Source organism: Anabrus simplex, chromosome 2, assembly GCF_040414725.1.
Source record: "Anabrus simplex isolate iqAnaSimp1 chromosome 2, ASM4041472v1, whole genome shotgun sequence".
NCBI lineage: Eukaryota > Metazoa > Arthropoda > Insecta > Orthoptera > Tettigoniidae > Anabrus > Anabrus simplex.
The window spans coordinates 909,071,453-909,091,578 of NC_090266.1; the positions used below are offsets into that span (position 1 = coordinate 909,071,453).

At 37.7% G+C, this 20,126-nt stretch overlaps 1 protein-coding gene across 6 annotated transcripts in view; it reads right to left on the reverse strand.

The window, feature by feature from the left end:
• Positions 1–20,126, reverse strand: part of LOC136863178 (general transcription factor IIH subunit 1) — a 506,000-nt gene that overhangs the window by 283,660 nt on the left and 202,214 nt on the right. For all 6 annotated transcript variants that reach the window (XR_010859163.2, XM_067139528.2, XM_067139529.2 and 3 more), the window contains exon 6: positions 2,258–2,408. Coding sequence is in view for 5 of the 6 variants with exons in the window: in XM_067139528.2 (XP_066995629.2) it covers positions 2,258–2,408 (151 nt within the window). In the remaining variant the exon portion in view is untranslated. The remainder of the gene's footprint in view (positions 1–2,257; positions 2,409–20,126) is intronic.

Consider the following 20,126-nt stretch of genomic DNA (forward strand, 5'->3'; position numbering starts at 1 on the left):
ATGTGGGTTTCTGTTTGCATCAACTGAATGATAATTTTAATTATACATTACAATAATGAAGCTTTCTTCCAGTCATGTTAGAAAGTCAAAAAAAACATTCCTTAAATAGTGTTCATTTCAGTGTGATAATTCAAATTTAGCAAGTGTTTCTTAGAGCGAAATACCAATTTACATTCCTTCAGAAATCCTGTAGCTGCTGATCCAATATGAAGTACAATGATCCTTCCTCTTCTTCCCACTGGCATCTTTAGGCCATCTTGCCAAACCATTTCCCTGCTATGATTCTGGTTTGTAAATATTTCATCTGAGTAAAAAATACAGGTCTACCAAGAGCATCAGTTTTTACACACTTCATTTTATGGAGGAATATTGCATGTGCACAAGCTATAACTATTCTTTCAGTCAAAAACCTTCAATCTCATTGTAATATGTATATCTAAATCCTGCACTTCAAGACATGTAACATGGACTTCTTTTAACGCTGAAAGATAATTTTTTCAACTAACTTGAGTCTGACCTCAGCCGTTGGACACACTACATCATAATAAAAACTAAAGACACATTTACGCACTACTTCCTATCGAAATCATCTGATATGGCTGTCTGTTTCTCTTTTCAAGTGATTGTGTGGCATATTAAAGTGGGACTCATTTCCTCCAGCATTGTCTCAAGCCCTTTTAATGTTCTGAATAGTGGTTTTATCTACTTACTCCACATGCGTCTCCAGTCAGTTGCTTGAAATTTACAGTATTTAAAATGCCTTCATTTCCATTTGTCTCATGCTCCTCTACATCATTGTCAGACACTGTAGAGGTAGTGCTGGTGCTGAATAAATCACCGATGAGGACTCTCCATATTTTTCCCTCCATCTGCTATTTTTATCTAAAATATTGGTGCAAAGGGAAGTAAAATTATATACCTAACTGGAAGTGTAATGTCATGTAGATATCATTTTGGACCATGATGTTTTTCTTTATTTATACTCAATAAAATGAGTTGTATAGGCCTAATAATTTAATTTGCTTAACGTCCCACTAACTACTTTTACGATTTTCAGAGATGCTGAGATGCCAGTATTTAATCTCGCAGGACTTCTTTAACGTGCCAGTAAATCTTCTGACATGAGGCTGACGTTTTGAGCACCTTCTAATACCACGAGACTGAACCAGAATCAAACCTACCAAGCTGGGGTCAGAAGGCCAGCGCCTCAACCGTCTGAGGCACTCAGACTGGCAAACTGACTTGTATGCGAACAAGTGATTGCCGCACTCTGTGCCCTTTCATGAGGCATTTCATTTTTAATCACAGAATGTGTGACACACAAGATAACACAGACTCCAGTTCAAATAGAGCTTGTACTTAAAATATGATGAAAATTTCCAACTTTTATTTTGTGTAGTTTTTGAAAAGTTTAAAAAAGGAAGAATGTAAACATTGGTAGCCTCCAAAGTCTCCGTTTAAAATGCCTGGGCTGGGGGTTTTAAAAGGTTAACAGACAGCTCGGAGTGAATGTGTCAACATTGTGTTGACACTGTCCATAAGTAATAATAATAATCATAATCATCATCATAATCATCATTTGTAGGATTAATTGCATCATGCAAGTACACAAGAAGTTCTGGGACCACCTTGAAAATTCATGTCCTGGCATAATCTTTCAAACAATTTGTGCTTTTCTTACCTCACTTGCATCTCTAATTTTGAGCAAGACAAAGTAAACATTACTATCAACAACTATCTTTCTCAAAAATATAAGTTCATATATCATTTTCTCTGCTATCAATTCTGCTAATACAGAATTTAGCCCTCTTTTGGTAGGAAATTTTACAATGACAAAATCATTTGTTTTGTTTTTTAACTCTGAACACTCTTTCCCCTCTCTTTGCCAGTTCCTTAATTTCTATTTGTCTGATGGTCCTCTAGACTGTTAGACTATGTAGAGGTAGAAGGTATAGTAAATATTTACTTTACGACAAATTATTATGATATAGAGTAAATCATCCTTTATATTGTTTGCATATATTTATATCACTTGCAACTCATGTAATTTAGACATGATGGAAAGATATTCCAATTCATATGTTTTGTACAACACTACTGTGAGAACTAATGTAACATACTTTTTTTTTTATAAATTAAAACTGTAATAAAATTTTACATTTTCCTGTAAACATTCAAGCACATTTTTTAAAACTCAAAATAGTAATGAATTCACACATTGGTAGCCTGATTCAGTTTTCATATGAAAAGAGCTTACCTCTTGATCATATTCTGGTGCACTATATTGCCACTCTGAGAACAAGACTTTTCCATACCAGCCCCATATTCTTCTGCCAGTGATTTATCTTCAAATTTAGTGAGGTCAATAAGTGGATCCTTAATGCCTGCCTGAAGATCGTTATTCAACTCTGTAAATAAAAACATGCAAGTGTGACAGAATCATTTCCTTGTAAACAGTATGAGAACCATTCAGAGACTTTAAAATATCAGACATAATGACAATGGCTCATACTACATTTCTATGCAATGTAAAGGACCAAACAGTGATAACCTTATATGAGCCACTGCAGAAGGAAGGGAACAGTGATTCACTAAGATCAGAAATAATATGTTAACATGTGGAGGAAATGGAATCAACAATATAACTATAACAAAAGAGGTTTTTTTTTTTTACGTCGCACCAACACAGATAGGTCTTATGGCGACGGTGGGTTAGGAAAGGCCTAGGAAGTGGAAGGAAGCGGCCGTGGCCTTAATTAAGGTATAGCCCTGGCATTTGCCTGGTGTGAAAATGGGAAACCACGAAAAAAGGAAAGAGTAAAGCTCTATAAAATGTGACATTTACAATTCTTCTGGCATTCAAACATAACATATATTCAAAGGGTTTAACAAAATCAACTGATAAATGATGGAGGTAGCAAATATAAAAACACATATTATAATCAAAATCTTCCAGGCAATTATGCCGTGGTCCATTCCTCTCATTCCTGCCAGGAGTTTCGACTACTGCTGCGGTAGTCATCTTCTGTGGCGTCGTCTAAGTACTCCCTCCTGTGTCCCGCTGGGGCCTGCAATGGTTGCTGGAGAGACAGCTGTATTTATACCTGAGCGTGCGGCCTCCGGTTCTGTTCGCGCTGTGCAGTCTGTCGTCTGATTGAATATCCTTCCTCCCTGCTAATCAAGTCATCCAGATATTTGTGTATTTCAATAGCTTCTCTGTAGAGACGGGCGTGGAAGCGGGATGTTGTGGCCAGTATATCAGTATCCCCATAACAGATCTCGTGCTTCCCGTCAAGCTGTGCATGCTCCGCCACTGCTGACTTGTTCATACTGCCTCATGCGACAGCTCCTTTAGTGCTCTGTCAGGCGAGTCTTGACACTTCTGCCAGTCGTACCAATATAAACAGTTCCAAAGCTGCATGGTATCTTATTGACTCCAGTACATGTAAAAGGGTCACGTGGATTTTTGGCAGGACATAATTCGTAGCTGTCAGGTTGGCTGAAAAATGGTCTTAACATCGTAACGTTTAAGGAGCCTTCCAATACAATCTGTAACATCCTGAATACATGGTATAATGTTCTTCTGCCATCAATATACTTGCACACGTTTCTAACCTTACTTTCTTCCCCGGATCTCTACATTTCTACATATGCTGAACGCATCTTTTCAACTCCTACTACATTCTTGAACTTTCCAGTCTCTTTCCCCTCTCACCCCTACCATTACGTTTGTCACACTTTTCTGCCAATAAATTCTCGCCCATCTCTCCACACTTGGTCAAAGTGCTTCGGACTGTTTCAAGACTGGAACGTATCTTGACTTCGTCTCTATGACTACTACTTCATTTCATTCCATTCCATTCCAGCTGAAGTGTCTTCAATGACTCAGGTAGGGGGAGAGACACTTCAATTTTCGGGGTAAGCTGGTTCTTCTCAGTTCTGTTTTTTGTATAAAGTTTTACTTCAAGATTGAGCCCATTTTTGTAGCAGTACATGATCCTGGGGACCTGATCCATGATGGACTACTAAATCTTTCCGATCTCTTTTAGTGTCATATACCCCCCTCCCCCATTCCCTTCTTTTTTTCCTAAATCTTGGATTTGTGCTTTGGACCAAAGAGGATAGGATACAACTTTGGACTTTGCCTGTCATGCTGATGCGATGAACCTAATGAGCTACCCTCTTTTTTTTTTTTCTTTTTTTTTTAAATATGGGACACTTGAAATACCTGTATTTCTTGTGCTCAAGTAGGCTGGACTGTTATGTGTCATGGCTACTCATGTAAACAGTGTACCATTCTCCATTTGAACATATTTTCTTTTCTATGTTCAGATCTTATAATCTTTCTGAATTATGTATTGTCTGTATACTGTGAATATTTCAATTGTATTACCTTTCTAAAATTTGAAGAAGGAAATTTACCCTCTACCTATCTATTGATCTACCGTGTTTTCTGGTACCTCTCGTCATAATTCTAGTCTTGTTAAACTTCTATCTTGAATTTTCTTTTAAATATATATTAGTTTTTTAAATACTATTTGATCATGGGTTGTCATAAGGCATTATTTAATACATTTATCCTCCTGGTGAGGTTAGTCTCTCAATCTTTACATATCACTGTTATAACTGTCCTTAATGTCGTGTTGCTATCCCAGTTATTTAAAAAAAGGTCTTGGTTTGGTGTTAGACACACACTAATGATTGTGATTAGTTAAATAAAAATACTCCTCAAAACGCTTCTTTCATTTATTCTTCTGTATGTCCACAGACCCCTCTCAGGTGAAGGGCCAAAAAAATCGTTATATGCTTCTACACTTTTTGATGAATATTGCTGGAATTATCTGCTTATTCTATTGTATACTTATCTTTATATGACATATGATTCATAATAGGTCAATGGTAGCAGAATATTTCATTTTTTAACACTTTTGCATACAAAAAAAAATTGAAGTTAGGTTATTTTACATTTCGTTTACTATTAATTTCATTATGGCTTCCTTTCCAGATGCCGTTCCATTGTTAGACACAAATCTACCTGTTAATGATTTACTTCGTGAAAATTTCACGTTACCAGCAATTCATATAAACGTGCAAAGTCCTATTACTTCCAGTCATCTGTGCCACCTCACTTTGACGTTCCTGCTAAAGATAAGGTAAAAGCTACTTCTAAACCACAAAATGTGGATCCAATCAGAAAATTCTTGGAATTTAATTTACCGCCTGAAAATCATAACAAAGAACTTCTTTCTGTGACTTGTCCAGTACAGTATAATGCTAGTTTACAGCAGTGGCGGCGCATGACTTTCGTCACTGGGGTTTCAACAGAAGGAAAAATCCCCCCCCCCCTCAATATCTCCTCTCCCCCCTGTCACCTGTGCCATGACTGAGTTCAAAGAATGGGCATAACAGTGAACATAATGTGCATGCCTAAAATCTTCCCTGATGAGAACTTGCACCCTGAATGGTGACCACTCATTACATTTGCTCCATCGTAACCTTGTGAAATCAACTTATCTGGATAATCCACAACTTTGCTCAAAGAAAATTTTAACACTCTGCTATTGTCTTAGCATCATGACTAGAGGGTGAGAGGAAACTCCAGAATCCTTCAACTGCCTTACCATTGGGAAGAATGAAAACAAATTGTGCTGTAGTCGATATATCGGTGGTCCCATCTGCGATTACCGAAATGAAGTGCGCTGTGGTGATTTCTTTTTTTTTCTTTTCTCACGACAGATTTCATACATGCACGGAAGCAAATCATTCTGAATGTATTTCGAGGTGCTTTTGAAAGCAGTAGCTTTGGACAGATGGTCTCTTAATGCAACGTCAGTTTCAGAACTAAAATTAACGAGGCCTCGAAACATGCCAGGATTCGATGATTCACTTGTTTCCATCTCAAACGCGCCACAGAACTTTACACAGCACATAACGATTTTTCCGTACTTGATCATTGTCTCTTTCCACAGACTGCCTGTAAGCACAGTCAAATTACTGACGGTTATCGTGTCTTCCCAGGAGATCGAATTGTAACTAGGCAAGTATATGAGATTTAGAACTTTTGTGTTTCTTTATTTTTTGGGACAAATGTCCTAAATCTACCACTCCGACTTTGGTCCAAGTCCCTTCGCTTTCATCACTCATGAATCATAAAAAATGTCAACATGTTAATAATTTCGCACCCACAGATCCACTCGGTTCTTTTATATATATCCATTCTGAATTTACGCACGATTTCATTACTTTTACGATGCCTCGTTATATCAAGATCAGGCATTGGGCGTCCGGCATCCTTAATCTTAATCTTAAGTCTATGCTCAAGAGAGAGAGAGAGAGAGAGAGAGAGAGAGAGATGAAGAGTTTGTCTTCTTAAGTATCATATCACTGTTCAAACTCATTATGTAGCTCCTTACCTTTCCCGGGAACAAAGCTTATGGACGCAACTACAGTGCACAAAAATACACACATGGACAAAATATTGTAACTTCTTTATGTCCTAAAAATTAAGTTTCTAAACGGCACAACAGTGCAGAAAAACTCTCACACGCTTGCACAGCGTACAAGAATATTACGAATTAATTGCAAACTTTTGTAAACACTAGGATCACACTTGAAAAACACGAGTGAACTTCAGGGATGTATGTTCGCACTGTTCACAATGTTGGAAACTCAATTTTAAGAACTCCTATGGTTAGGCAATTAGTGTTTTCATTGGTATTACATTCCTGCTACTCTTTGCCTCAGTGATTTTTAAGTTAATTTTCTCTCCAAAAAGTAATTATTCCAAAGAAGGCAAATTAATAGATGTTTAGTAAATATTCTTGTATTTGGGAAAAGGCATCAATTGGAATTTGGCAGTTTAATATGACTGCTGGTAGTAATGATGCTCTTCAACACTAGCACTAATTATGTGCACTATTTTCTGCTACGTAGTTGAATTCCTGTAAGGGGAACAGATGGCAATCACATACTTACCCTAACAGCCCCGACAACACGACTTGAGAGTGTGGCATACTGCGCATGCGTAAAGCTCGGATATATGTTTCTGTAATATCCTGGTCTTGTCTACGTGCCGGCCGATGTCCCCCCGCACCTCACCCCTCCCTTCTCCCAGGTACGGACGGAGAGATCGTCTTCCGAGGGGGTTCATTCCAGATAAGTATCCAGCCACGGAACGTGCGCATTTCACATAAATTGAAAGCCAGTACGAGTATATTACGGATAGATGAGCTAAGCAAGAGCTTCGAGATTGACAAGGGAGTTATGAATATTAAGTAGTTGAGTACAATTTGATATAAACTGGAGGTTCATTGCTCCATTGCGCTATACCAGAAACCGCCACTGGTTTACAGTCTCAAAATCAGAAACTGTTGCCTTCATTTCAGCCTGCATTTGAGCCTTCATCTTCGGGTAGTACTTCTTTAAAGCATTCACTTCACTTTCATATTATTAAACAGTCGCTTATCCAAGTACCCCAACTTGTCGCTACAGACCCCCTGGTCATTAGTTAATAGGATATTTCACATTAGAAGGTTTATAAAAACAAAATTAGCCCCTTTCCAGCAACTTATTAGTCTTCTATATCCAAAAACATCATCTCATTTAAGTAGCTTCTGGTTAGAACATATGAATAAATTTGCAAATTGGATTCAATTTTGAACAGTACTACATAATCATTTTCTACCATACAAAGTTTGTTTTAACCTCAGCCATGAGTTAATTAAAAGACACCAACGTCCTGATGAATCCACCCATGATTATTTGGACTCTACCATTACTTGCAGTGACATTCTAGTTATCGCTGACCATCCTCAAGAACTAATATCTATTGTCCAATTTTATGCTTCACCATCTTTTAAATACTTAATAAATCTCGTTTTACCCCCAACCTCTATTGCTTAGCTAGATAACATGACTCAAGCAGATATATACAGTAATCTTTCATATTATTCTGCTATGCCTCCACCAAATTCTAATATGACTAATGTTCCCTCACCCTCACAACCATCCTTTAAACATCCTCACCAAATTTCACATCACTCTACCCCCAATTGCATGAGTCACACTACGATCAGATGCTTTCGCTGTAATGGAATGGGCCAGGGAAAACTCTTTCTACCCTCGTCATTAGGCAGTGGACGGCAATTTGGGTTAAATCTGCCGGTTTCTCCTCCACTATTTCAGACTATTTCTGTGCAATCAACCCACACATCTTATATTCTTGTTTAATTAAATAAAGTTCCTGCCATTGTTCTTTTAGATTCTGGAGCATCAGTTTCATTAATTAGTAATTCTTTCTTCAATGATCTAAAGCAAATATTTTCAACATTAACATCTTGTTCATCTATGTTACAATGTACTTCTATTTCTAATCATGTCCTAGAAACATGTGGAACTATTCTACTTACTTTAAAGATTAATCAGTTTTCTTGGCCTTATACATTCCAGATCATTCAAGACCTTCCACTTCCCATTATTTTTGGTTTTGATTTTTTTCGTCAGACTGGTTTAATATATAATTCTCTTAGTTCTTCTATTTCCTTTCACTTTCAACCAAACACAAAGATACCCCTAATAAACTGCTCTGATTATCCCATTTCTACAAGCTATTGTACATCTCAACCAAATTTTTATAGTACCTCTAGTCACACTGATTCTATTAATTGGTTAATAACTTTTTCTAATCTAAACTTGATACTGTTTTAAACTAGAATGATTCTATTCCGGTCCCCCCCAATACTCATACCATTTAAATCCCCTTTGCTTACAGACTATGCACCAAGTCATTGATAAATTGTTGGCAGACTCTACTATTGTACCATCAACACCAACTTATGCTTCCCCTGCATTCATAGTAGATAAACCAGACAGTTCGTCATGTTTGGTAGTGGATTACCATAAGTTGAACCGTAAAATTATCTATGATTCATACCCAGTTCCTAAACTTCAAAACGCATTCCATCACTTTGCTAATGCAAAGTATTTTTCTGTTCTAGATTTTAATTCTGCATTCCATCAAATATCTCACGATGCAGCTAGTCGTAAGTTAACTGCTTCATTACACCTACTGGATTATACCTATTTACCAAGATGCCCTTTGCCTTTAATTTAGGCTACCAAATCATTCAATGCCTGGTTGATCATTTGTTTCCTGACATAAAATTTAAATTTGTTTATCGATATACTGATGACTTTTTAATTTATAGTCCTGATTTTGTATCCCACATGCAACATCTTACAGAAGTTTTGACTCGTTTGCGCTCTGCTAACCTCACTGTAAACTCTTCCAAAAATTTTTTGGCTAGAGCTTCTGTTAAGTTCCTTGCTCATATCATATGGCTGCTATTCATCAAATTTCTCATTCCAAGAATCTAAAGCAATTACGTTCATTTCTGGGAATTGTTATTTTTTATAATAAATTCATTCCCAAATTTCCTCAATTGCTGAGCCTTTAAATCTTCTTAAACACAAAGGCGTTAAATTTCATTGGTTCAGGAGCCAATAAAACACATTTGATCAATTAAAATCTTTACTGACCCAAGCTCCTATTCTCCAGTTACCAGATTACTCTCTCTATCATTCTTGGCATATACTGATCCATCTGATTTTGCTGTAGCTGGAATCTTACATCAGGTTAAAGATGGAATAGATCTAGCTATTGCATATTTCAGTCGCCTTTTCTCAACCACTGACCGTAATTTTTCTACATTCAAACGAGCAGCACTAGCTCTTCTTACTCTATAGCATTTCTCTGACTACCTAGAGCATAAGGAATTTACTGTTAAGACCGACAACCAAGCACTATCATGGTTATTACACAATGTGTCTGAGATTGGTCCTACTGGACGTTGGCTTCTGCGACTATCTACATTTAAATTTTCTCTTTCTTTTGTTCCTGGCCATGACAACCTTGTAGCTGATGCTTTTTCATGCCTTTTTGATTTAAATTCTGCTACTCCCGATTCTCAGGTGAATGCCTCCTTTTGTACAAATCTAGTTCCTAACATTAATGCCATCTTTTCTCTAGTCCAATTTCCTTTGTCTTTTACTTCTTCTAATGACCATCAACTTGCTGATCCTTACTGAACCCAAATTCTTCAAACATTGTCTGACCATAATTACAAAGACCATTTAAGATATCTAAGGATATTTTAATATATAAGCCAAAACCCAAATCTACTCCCAAAGTCGTGTTGCCTCATGCACTTCGTCCTATGATACCTCAATATTATCACAGTTCTCCTACTGGAGGCCATTTAGGAATTACTAAAACATATTTTAAAATATCTTTTCTCTTTTCTTGGCCTCATATGCATCAATATGTTTATAATTATATCAAGAACTGTGAATATTGTCAAAAAGCTAAGTCTCTTCATACCTTACCTCAAGGTACTTATTCTGCCTCTCCTTTCACCTATCCTTCAGAAACCTATTATGTAGACGTGGTAGGCCCGATTACTCGAACCATGTGGGGCAATATTTATATCTTTACACTATTGGATGGCTTTTCTAAATTTCTCTAATTATTTGTCCTTTAATACATCTAACCTCTACTTCACTTATTACCCTTTTGCAAGAAGAATTATTCCCCGTAATTCGCATCCCAAAATATTTGGTATTGGATACTGATACTGTTTTCACCTCTAAAATTTTCTATGATATGTGTCTTTCCCTCAGGATAAAGAAAGTTTTTACTACTCCTACCATCCTCAGAGTAATGTCGTGCAGCATTATCACCATAACTTGAAAGTTATATTATCTATTTTTCATTCTGACCAGCAAAAATACTGGGATATAGAACTATCATCCTTTGCTTTTGCCTTTAATTTGAGCATCAATTCTGCTACGGGGCCTCCCCCTGCTGAAATTTTTCTAAGCTGTGCATTGCAAACCCCTCTTTCTTTCTCGTGGGATCTTCCTTTATTGCTTTTTGATACCCCCAGTAATAACACTAATCATTTATGGAACTCTGCTTTACAGCAACTGTATCATGCACGGCAGGCATACAAGTCCACTCATAATAAAAAGCATACCCCCATTAAATTCAAAGTATCTGATTTGGTTCTTTTGCACAATCATCCTTCCAGTTTCACTATGCAACAAATCTCTGCTAAACTTTGCCATTCATCGCTTGGGCCCTGCGGGATTATATCTTTTTCATCTCCAGTAAATGTTCTTCTTCAAGGTGTCTCTGATCCTTAATGATATCAGACGCTCCCATGTGGATCAATTAAAGAAATTTCATAAATCGCTTTAAATCTCTCCCCCTCCCTATTCCCTATCTTGTTTACTGAAGTGGTTCCCTTCTCAATAATATATACAGTATACCTTTAATCTTTTTTCTTTTAGGGGTACTCCAATCCCTTTGCTTACCTGCCTTTTTCCCCTTTCCTTCCTCATTTCTCTCTTTTTTGTATTATCTTCTTGTTGCGCAAATTCTGCGCTAGTTTATTTATGTTGTAGCCATGCCACACACTGACTACTTCTATCTACTTGTGGAAGCTTCATCAACTCTGGACATATTACATCTTCTGCAACTTGTTCTCCTACATAAGGCACCAACGTGGGACTACCTACTGCTGCATAACTCCAGACTTCATCTCTCCACCATGTGCTCTTCTACCTTGAAACGAAGAACTCTTGCAAGATACACAGACCTGTGATCTGTGGGCGGGGGGGAAAAATCAAGAGTTTCTTTCTTTTCCTCTATGGGTGGCGGATATTGTAATATTCTCTTACCTTCCACCACCAATATTCTTCGTCTCCATGACAACTCTATTTCACTTCATTCCAGCTGAAGTGTCTTCAATGACTCAGGTAGGGGAGACACCTTTTGACTTTCTGGGTAAGCTCGTTCTTCCCAGTTCTGGTCTTTTTTTAAATACAGTTTTATTTCAAGATTTGAGACCTTTTTGGAAGTAGTAGATGATCCTGGGGACATAATCAATGATGGACTACTAAATCTTTCTGCTCTTTTTTCGTGTCATTATACCCCACCCCTTTATTCCCTTTCCCTTTTCCTAAATCTTGGATTTGTGCTTTGACCAAAGGGGATAGGATACAACTTTGGACTTTGCCTGTCATGCTGATGCGGTGAACCTAGTGAGCTCCCTTTTGTTTTTGTTTTTTAAATGGAACACTTGAAACACATTGTGTTTGTTGTGCTCATGTTGGCTGGACTGCTATGTGTCATGGCTACTCATGTAAACAGTGTACCATTCTCCATTTGAACCTTTTTTTCTTTTCTCTGTTCAGATATTATAATCTGTACTAATTGTGTATTGTCTATACCAGGGATGGCGAACCTTTTTCAACTAGTGTGCCATTTTAAGTCTGGTTTATTATTCTCAACTGTCTACTGTGCCACATGTTATTTTCCTTTGTAATGGCTTCAACGCCCCCCCCCCCCCCCCCCCCAAGCCTTCAATCCCCAATTCCGAATTATGTTTCATAACATGTTATTATATATATTGTACCCTTTTGCTGCTCGCCTCATGGGTGCAATATATTGTAAAATAATACATTTGATTGCATATGCCGTGGTTGCATTTTGCCAATACCGCAAAAATACATTTTTAAACAAGTATGGTTTTAAGAATACCTAACATTTTTAAAACAATATAATAATCACCCATTATAACACACTTCGTAATTAAGCATTATTAGATATGGAAATCAAAAATACTAATAATGCTAAAGGACTTTAAGCAAAATGTCGTTCTCAACTTTATTGTGAAACTTGTTGCTGAATCTTGGTGGCTATATCATTTATGTTAGGTTCATAACTTGTCTTCAGTAATACGCAACAAGCACTTAGGTCTGAACCAAGACGGTTTTCATATGTTAACTTCACAACGTTCATTGTAGAAAATAGTTGCTCGCAGAGGTACGGGTAAGTAGCGCTGTAACACGTTTCTTCAAATTTTTGTGGGAGGCTGTTCCACTGGTTAAGTACCTATTAAGTTCTCTGGCTTCTGGAGAAAGTATAAACTATCAACAGCACACTCGATTTTAACCAATGCTTCACCAGATTGTACGAATTTGTTCACCCATGTACTGCGTTCTTGAAATTCAGTCAAGACCATTTCTGAACTGAAAGGACTATAATATAATTCATTTTTGCAATATGAGGTTTTGAAATAAAGTGCGATAATTTCTCCAAATCTCGAAATTGGGATAATCTCTCGATAACTATTAGTCTTAAAAAATTAAAAACAATAAGTATTTACACACTAAGAAAACTTATGCGCTGCTGTCATCCACACACAAGCCAAACTTCACTAAATGACTGATGCGGGTGAGCGAATGGCTCGCCGGCCGCATCTGACATTTATCTCACTTGACTTCCAGAGCTATCAGTGTTGCAATGTTGCCTTAATGCACTTCCGAATGGAACTAGAGCTTAGATTTAGGTATTTATTTCTTAAACGTGAAACACTATGACTATAGATGCACGAGATATGTATACTCTGTACCATGAAACGTATATAAACACGTTAATATGTGCATGTGGTATGCCACCGAAATTGTGTTTGCGTGTCACCAAGTGACGCGTGGCATAGGTTCGCCATCTCTGGTATATAGTGTATATTGTAAGTATTTAAATTGTATTCTCTTTCCAAAATTTGAAGAAAGAAATTTACCCTCTATCTACCTATCGATCTACCGTGTTTTCAGATACCTCTTGTCGTAATTCTAGTCTTGTTAAACTTCTATCTTGTATTTTATTTTAAATAGTATTAGTTTTTTTAAATTATTTGATCATAGGTTGTCATAAGGCATTATTTAATACATCTATCCTCCCGGTGAGGTTAGTCTCTCAATCTTTATATATCACTGCTATAACTGTTCTTAATGTTGAGTTGCTATCCCAGTTATATATATAAAAAATAAAATAAAAAGATCTTGTTCGGTGTTAAACACACACTAATGATTGTGATTAGTTAAATAAAAATACTCCTCGAAACGCTTCTTTAATTTATTCTTCTGTATGTCCATGGACCCCTCTCAGGTAGAGGCCCAAAAAATTGTTATATGCTTCCACCCTTTTTGATGTCCAGATCCATGGCTAAATTGTTAGCGTGCTGGCCTTTGGTGCAGAGGGTCCCGGGTTCGATTCCCGGCTAGGTTGGAGATTGTAACCTTACATGATTAATTCCCTTGGCTCGGGGACTGGGTGTTTGTGCTGTCCCCCAACATCCCTGCAACTCACACACCACACATAACACTGTCCTCCACCACAATAACATGCAGTTACCTACACATGGCAGATGCCACCCACCCTCATTGGGAGATCTGCCTTACAAGGGCTGCACTCGGCTAGAAATAGCCTCACAAAATTACTACTTACTCTTTTTGATGAATATTCCTGAAATAATCTGCTTATTCTATTGTGTACTCATCTTGATGTGACATATCATTCATAATATGTCAACGTCAAAACAATTGATGCCTTTCTTCCTGGGTGATTCTCGTTTATTGCCAGCTGGCTGTCTTCTGGGATTGAGTGCCCTCCTGACTTCTTGTACCGCATAGCTATTGGATTGTAAGGCTTCATCAAAATGACGTAGTTCTTCCTCAATGTACTCTGGTTCACAGACTCAAAGAGTGCAGTCCACTAAGGTCTTCATCATGGTGCGATTCTGGCCAGGACAGTGATTGGAATCTTTGTTTAAGTATAGGTCTGTGTGTGTTAGTTTTCAATATACTTAATGTTCTAGGGATTCATAATCCTTCCTCTTCACCAGCACGCCCAGGAAGGCTAATTCCCCACCCTTTTCCTGCCCCACAGTGAGTTTTGTATATAAGCATGCATGGTATTGAAATGTGTAAGAAAGCCATCAAGTGCCTCCTCTCCATGTCCCCATATTACAAAAGTATCCTCCACCTAACAGAACCAACAACTGGATTTATTTACAGCAGTCTGCAGAGCTTCCTCCTCAAAGAACTCCATATAAAAGTTGGAAATAACAGGGCTAATTGGGCTTCCCATGGCAACACCATTGGTCTGTTCATAAAATTTGTATTTCCATTGAAAAAATGTAGTCGTAAGACAACTGGAAAAAGATGTCGAATATGTTCAAGAGTATCCTTGATAGGTACCATGGTGAATGAGACGACACCAAAACTGACGAGTATATCCTGGGTTGTAATCGCAATTGTCGCAATCTCTCAAATAGGCAGTCTCTGATATGTGACTCCCCAGTTTCTAAGTAAGGTTGCAGTAAGTTGCCTAAATATTTTGCGACTTCATAAGTTGGAGAGCCAATGGCGTTAACAGCTCTGTGCTTATGTCATAACATGCCTGTACGCTTGCTGAGTTGACACTAAGTCGGTAACACATTCGTCCTTGTGTGAGTGTGAGCAATGTTATCGACAGAGGGGGGAACAGGAGTTCTCATAAGAAAACTTCTTTTTACAGTTTGATACATAGATCCTTAAATATTCTGTTCTCCAAGTATAATTATAAGAAAGAGATTAATACCCTCTATGAAATAAATCTAAAAATGGCTATAACAAAAGCTACATGAATAAAATCATCACCAAGGTGAAAAATAAACCTGCCACCACCTTAACCTTCAAGTCTCTTTTAAGACCGATAATACGAATGTTAGATTACTCTATAATATGAATGTCATTAATAATAATAAATTTCTAAATTTGGGGGTCTATAGAATGAAATGCAATCAAAGCCGGGCAAGCTACATTGGTCAAACAGGCCAAAATTTTAATATCCGCTACCGAGAACATGTCAATATAAGAAGATACAATAGATTGTCGGCCATGAGCGAACACATGGAAGATTTCAAGCACTCCAATACTTCCACTGAAAATGATATGAACACAATGAAGATCTTACAGAAGAGCAAATTACTCAATATCTGGGAAGATATTCACATTCAATTGGATCAAAGATTTAATCTAACCTCCAACCTCAACGAAATTTTGGAGAAAGTCAATGTCTTAAACAATGAAATCATAAATTTTTATAGTAAGTTCAATGTATTGCCATCACCATAATGTGCAAGCATATGAAAAGGGACCACATGTCGGGTATTGAGATAAAGGTACTGTTGTGTTCCATATATGTAACTAATATCATGTAACTGAATTGAATGTCTCTGAAAGAAATCAAGGTCTTAATTTTTTTTTTTTTTTGCTAGGGGCTTTACGTCGCACCGACACAGATAGGTCTTATGGCGACGATGGGATAGGAAAGGCCTAGGAGTTGGAAGGAAGTGGCCGTGGCCTTAATTAAGGTACAGCCCCAGCATTTGCCTGGTGTGAAAATGGGAAACCACGGAAAACCATCTTCAGGGCTGCCGATAGTGGGATTCGAACCTACTATCTCCCGGATGCAAGCTCACAGCCGCGCGCCTCTACGCGCACGGCCAACTCGCCCGGTAGGTCTTAAATTAGCATATAATATTACAACATAAGATTTCATAACTTTTCAGTAGAGCTGTTTAGGAATTTGGTTACTTTAAGACACAAATAACTACCAAACTATTTGGAAGTGATGCTGGCATTTACATTTTCATGTTCACTGGTATATTGATTTAGATTTTTTTAACAAATATTACTAACAGATATTATCTATGGTCTAATTTTTTCAAGGAGATCTACCTATTGATGCTAAGTCTCTCAGGTTTTATGACTTGCGGCAGGTCACTGAAGACAACTAATTGCAACACTGCTGCTCTTTACAAAAATTACCACATACCTTAATGACTGTTAATTACAGCCAGCATAAGACAGGAATATCATTTATTCATGTTGAAGCCTACGTTTTGGACATATTATATGCCCTTTCACCGCCCGGTCCTGATGTCCCACCTCTACATAATAGCTGCAGGTGAGTCAAGACCTCTTCTTTGCAGAAAATTTTCTCGGAGTTGGTGGGCTTCTCTTCTGAGCCTTACTTGTTTTTTTAGGCATTGCACTATTTGAAGATGATGATGGTATAATTATAATTACAGTAATTATTGGCAGAGGAGGAGAAACAGAAGCCAGCTCAGTAAGATTTTCACTTGAGATGGTTGACGGTTGCATTGTTGGAGCAGGGAAAGATGTTACAGCAGGACATAGTATATCTTTCTTATCTTCTGATAAAGGAGAGTCTAATTTTTTCATGGAGATACATCTATCGATGCTAAGTCCTTGAGGTCTGATGACTTGCGGAAGGTCACTGAAGTCAGGCAGTGGATCTTCTGGAAGGAGGGCCACTTCGTCAGAAACTATGGATTTCTTGTTAACACTACACCAGGGTGCTCTTTCACATACACAAAGTGATGTATCTGGGTTATTTGTGGAATATTTTTCATTCCAGCACAGAACTTGTTTCACTAGTCATATGTAGGAATTGTTACATTTCCGGATTCTGTGCCAACAGTGACAGGAATAATGGAGCTAGAAACCTGACAACTTTCACGGGCGACTTTAATTAAATTTTCAATAACTGCACTTTCATTTTTCTGGAATGCTCTCTTGAAACAACCAAAATATAAATCAGGTTGAAATTTCATGCGTCCCACTGGCAAAAACGAAAAATTTTGCAACTGCTGTTCTTTCCTGTCATAATTCTCCACATGAGGTATCTTATTAAATTGTTGTTTATATTTTGCCCAACACAGTTATCAGCATGGAATTTTAAATGCTCCTCACCTAATGAAAAATTTTCCCTGAAGTGATATACAAGGGATAAGACAGTATTTACTCTTTTACCCGCAATACAAGCATCTGGAATAATGTACAAAACAAATTTGTTAAGTGGTTCCACACACTACACCAAAGAGACCCACTTTATAGCCTGTAAGAAAGAAAATCGGACAACTTCTTGTGGATTGTATGGTAAGTGTACCTGTTGGGCAAAATCAAAACTATAATTCATTGTGCCTTTGTATGTATTACAGCCATGTGGTCCACGAGACAAAGGAGTTTCTAGTTGTCTGATCCCTTTCCTACAATTTTCTATGGTGTTTTTAAAAGCAGTCCAATCTGCTTGGACAAGATTAAGATGTTGTATAACCTTCTCCAGCAGATTTCTTTTTTCCTCCTCATCCATAATAGATGGGGTGCAAGGCAGTTGGATGCACAACAAATAGCCTCTCCAATTGCAAAAGTCAACCTCACCTTCCCATGGTGCTCCCTGTTATCACCTTCCCATGGTGCTCCCTGTTATCACACACAAGGCTCTGGCGACCAAATATATGGCGGAATAACCATATCACAATTAAGGATGCAGTAAATGGCATCCTTTCCACCCGTAACATCTGAGGTGGGAGCAAGTGTCAAGGCTTAAAGGTGGCAGCCCCACCATGACACTCGGTGAATGTGGGCTAATAACTCGTAGTCGCTTAAAACTAACTTATTGAAGAAACTAAGAAAAGCAGCCAGACGGATCCTAAGATGATGACCTTTGGCTTGAAATAGGACATGAAAATTGGAGGGAAGACCTTTGGAGAACTCAAGACTGGCGCTGCTTTGTCAAAGCCCTATGCTCTGCAAAAGAGCAAAAGGAAATAAGTCATCCATAATAGACAGTTTCCTTATTACAGTTTGATTGCTTCTACAAGTCATACAAAGATCAGTCTTGGGGTTTCTGAACGACTATGTCACTGCAAAATGTATGCCAGATGGAATACCAGGACAAGAATGATACAGAAATTCTCTCTAATGATTTACAACTGTCAGAGTATAACGTATGAACTTACTTCTTAGACATGCTGTTTGGGAGAAGCAGGAGATCACTTCTTTATTTTGTAGGGATCTGGCCTGGCATGACAAATACATTTTGTTCACTGTAATTATTCATAAAGTTGACTGCAAGTTTACAATTATCAAAAGGAATAGATTTTATCTGAGAAGTTTTTAATAAGTTTCGGTGAATTTTAGGCTGCACCCCTTCTTTCTCGAATTATTCCTTTAAATTTTTTAGCCTGTTAGAGCCACAAGTGAACACAAATTGAAAGAACAACTGAAACACCTGATGCCCTCTGAAGTGATAAGTTGTGTTGTGATAGTACATATATCACACCCCAGAATTATATGTAGAAGTTAGAGATATTATTGTCAGTATTCGAGTTATTATTATTATTATTATCATTATTATTATCATTATTATTATCAGTATTTCATTTATATATTTTGCCATTTATATTGGTAAGCTGGAAGATATCCACATATGTAGGTATGAGTAATTTGTTTTGCACGAGTGGGAAAACATTGCTTTAATAACTCTGGTAATTTGAATGAGTCATATAGCTACCCCAGTGTTTGTTGTGATGTACTTGTGTCGGGAAATTCATGAGTCATGTATATATCCCAGCCTGATGAGATGAGCTTGTTGTTGTATTAGGAAAATTTGGTGGCTCATGGAATATACCCCAGAGTTTGTTATTGTCTTGGGAGGAAGAAGTAGTTCAGGGCTTGGTCTTGACTAGAGATCACTCATGATTGGTGGGCAAGCACCAATCCAGACGTATCATCTGAGAGGAGGGGGATGTTGATGTCTATAAAGGTTGATCATACGGCGGCAACCAAAAACATTGTAAGGGTGATTGTAGAGGTGATTGTAAAGGAACGAGAAGGAAGATAACTACAACTACAACTACAACTGACGCACTGTACGGGAAGGAAGTGGTGCTGATACACGGTACTGGAGTGAGACGGCTGCAACGGACTGGACTTCAAACGTTCGTGGAGCGTAGTCTTGTTTTGTTCGTGGAAAGTGGCTGATTGTGGAGAGTGCTTGCGCATTAAGTATTGTAGCACTTGTGGCGGCCTAGCATTATATGTTGGTGAAAGCTATCTCAGACTTTCCATAAATTTATGTTGAGGATCGACAGACGTGTGTATATATCTTTACAACAAGTGTTAAAATATGTGAACACAGTAGTACAAGGTACAGTGTCTGTGTGATGTGATAACTGCCGATTATGAGAATCGGTAAGTCGAATTGATATAGAGACAGTGAAGGGTATTTATCTTCATACATGTACATTGTTCATCGGACTATCTACAAATGGTAGCTTAGTTCTCGCTTTCGTTTTCCCACTGTTTTCATTATTATTATTATTGTTGTTGTAAATATGGAGTCTTCCAGCAATATTTTATGTGTGTATTAT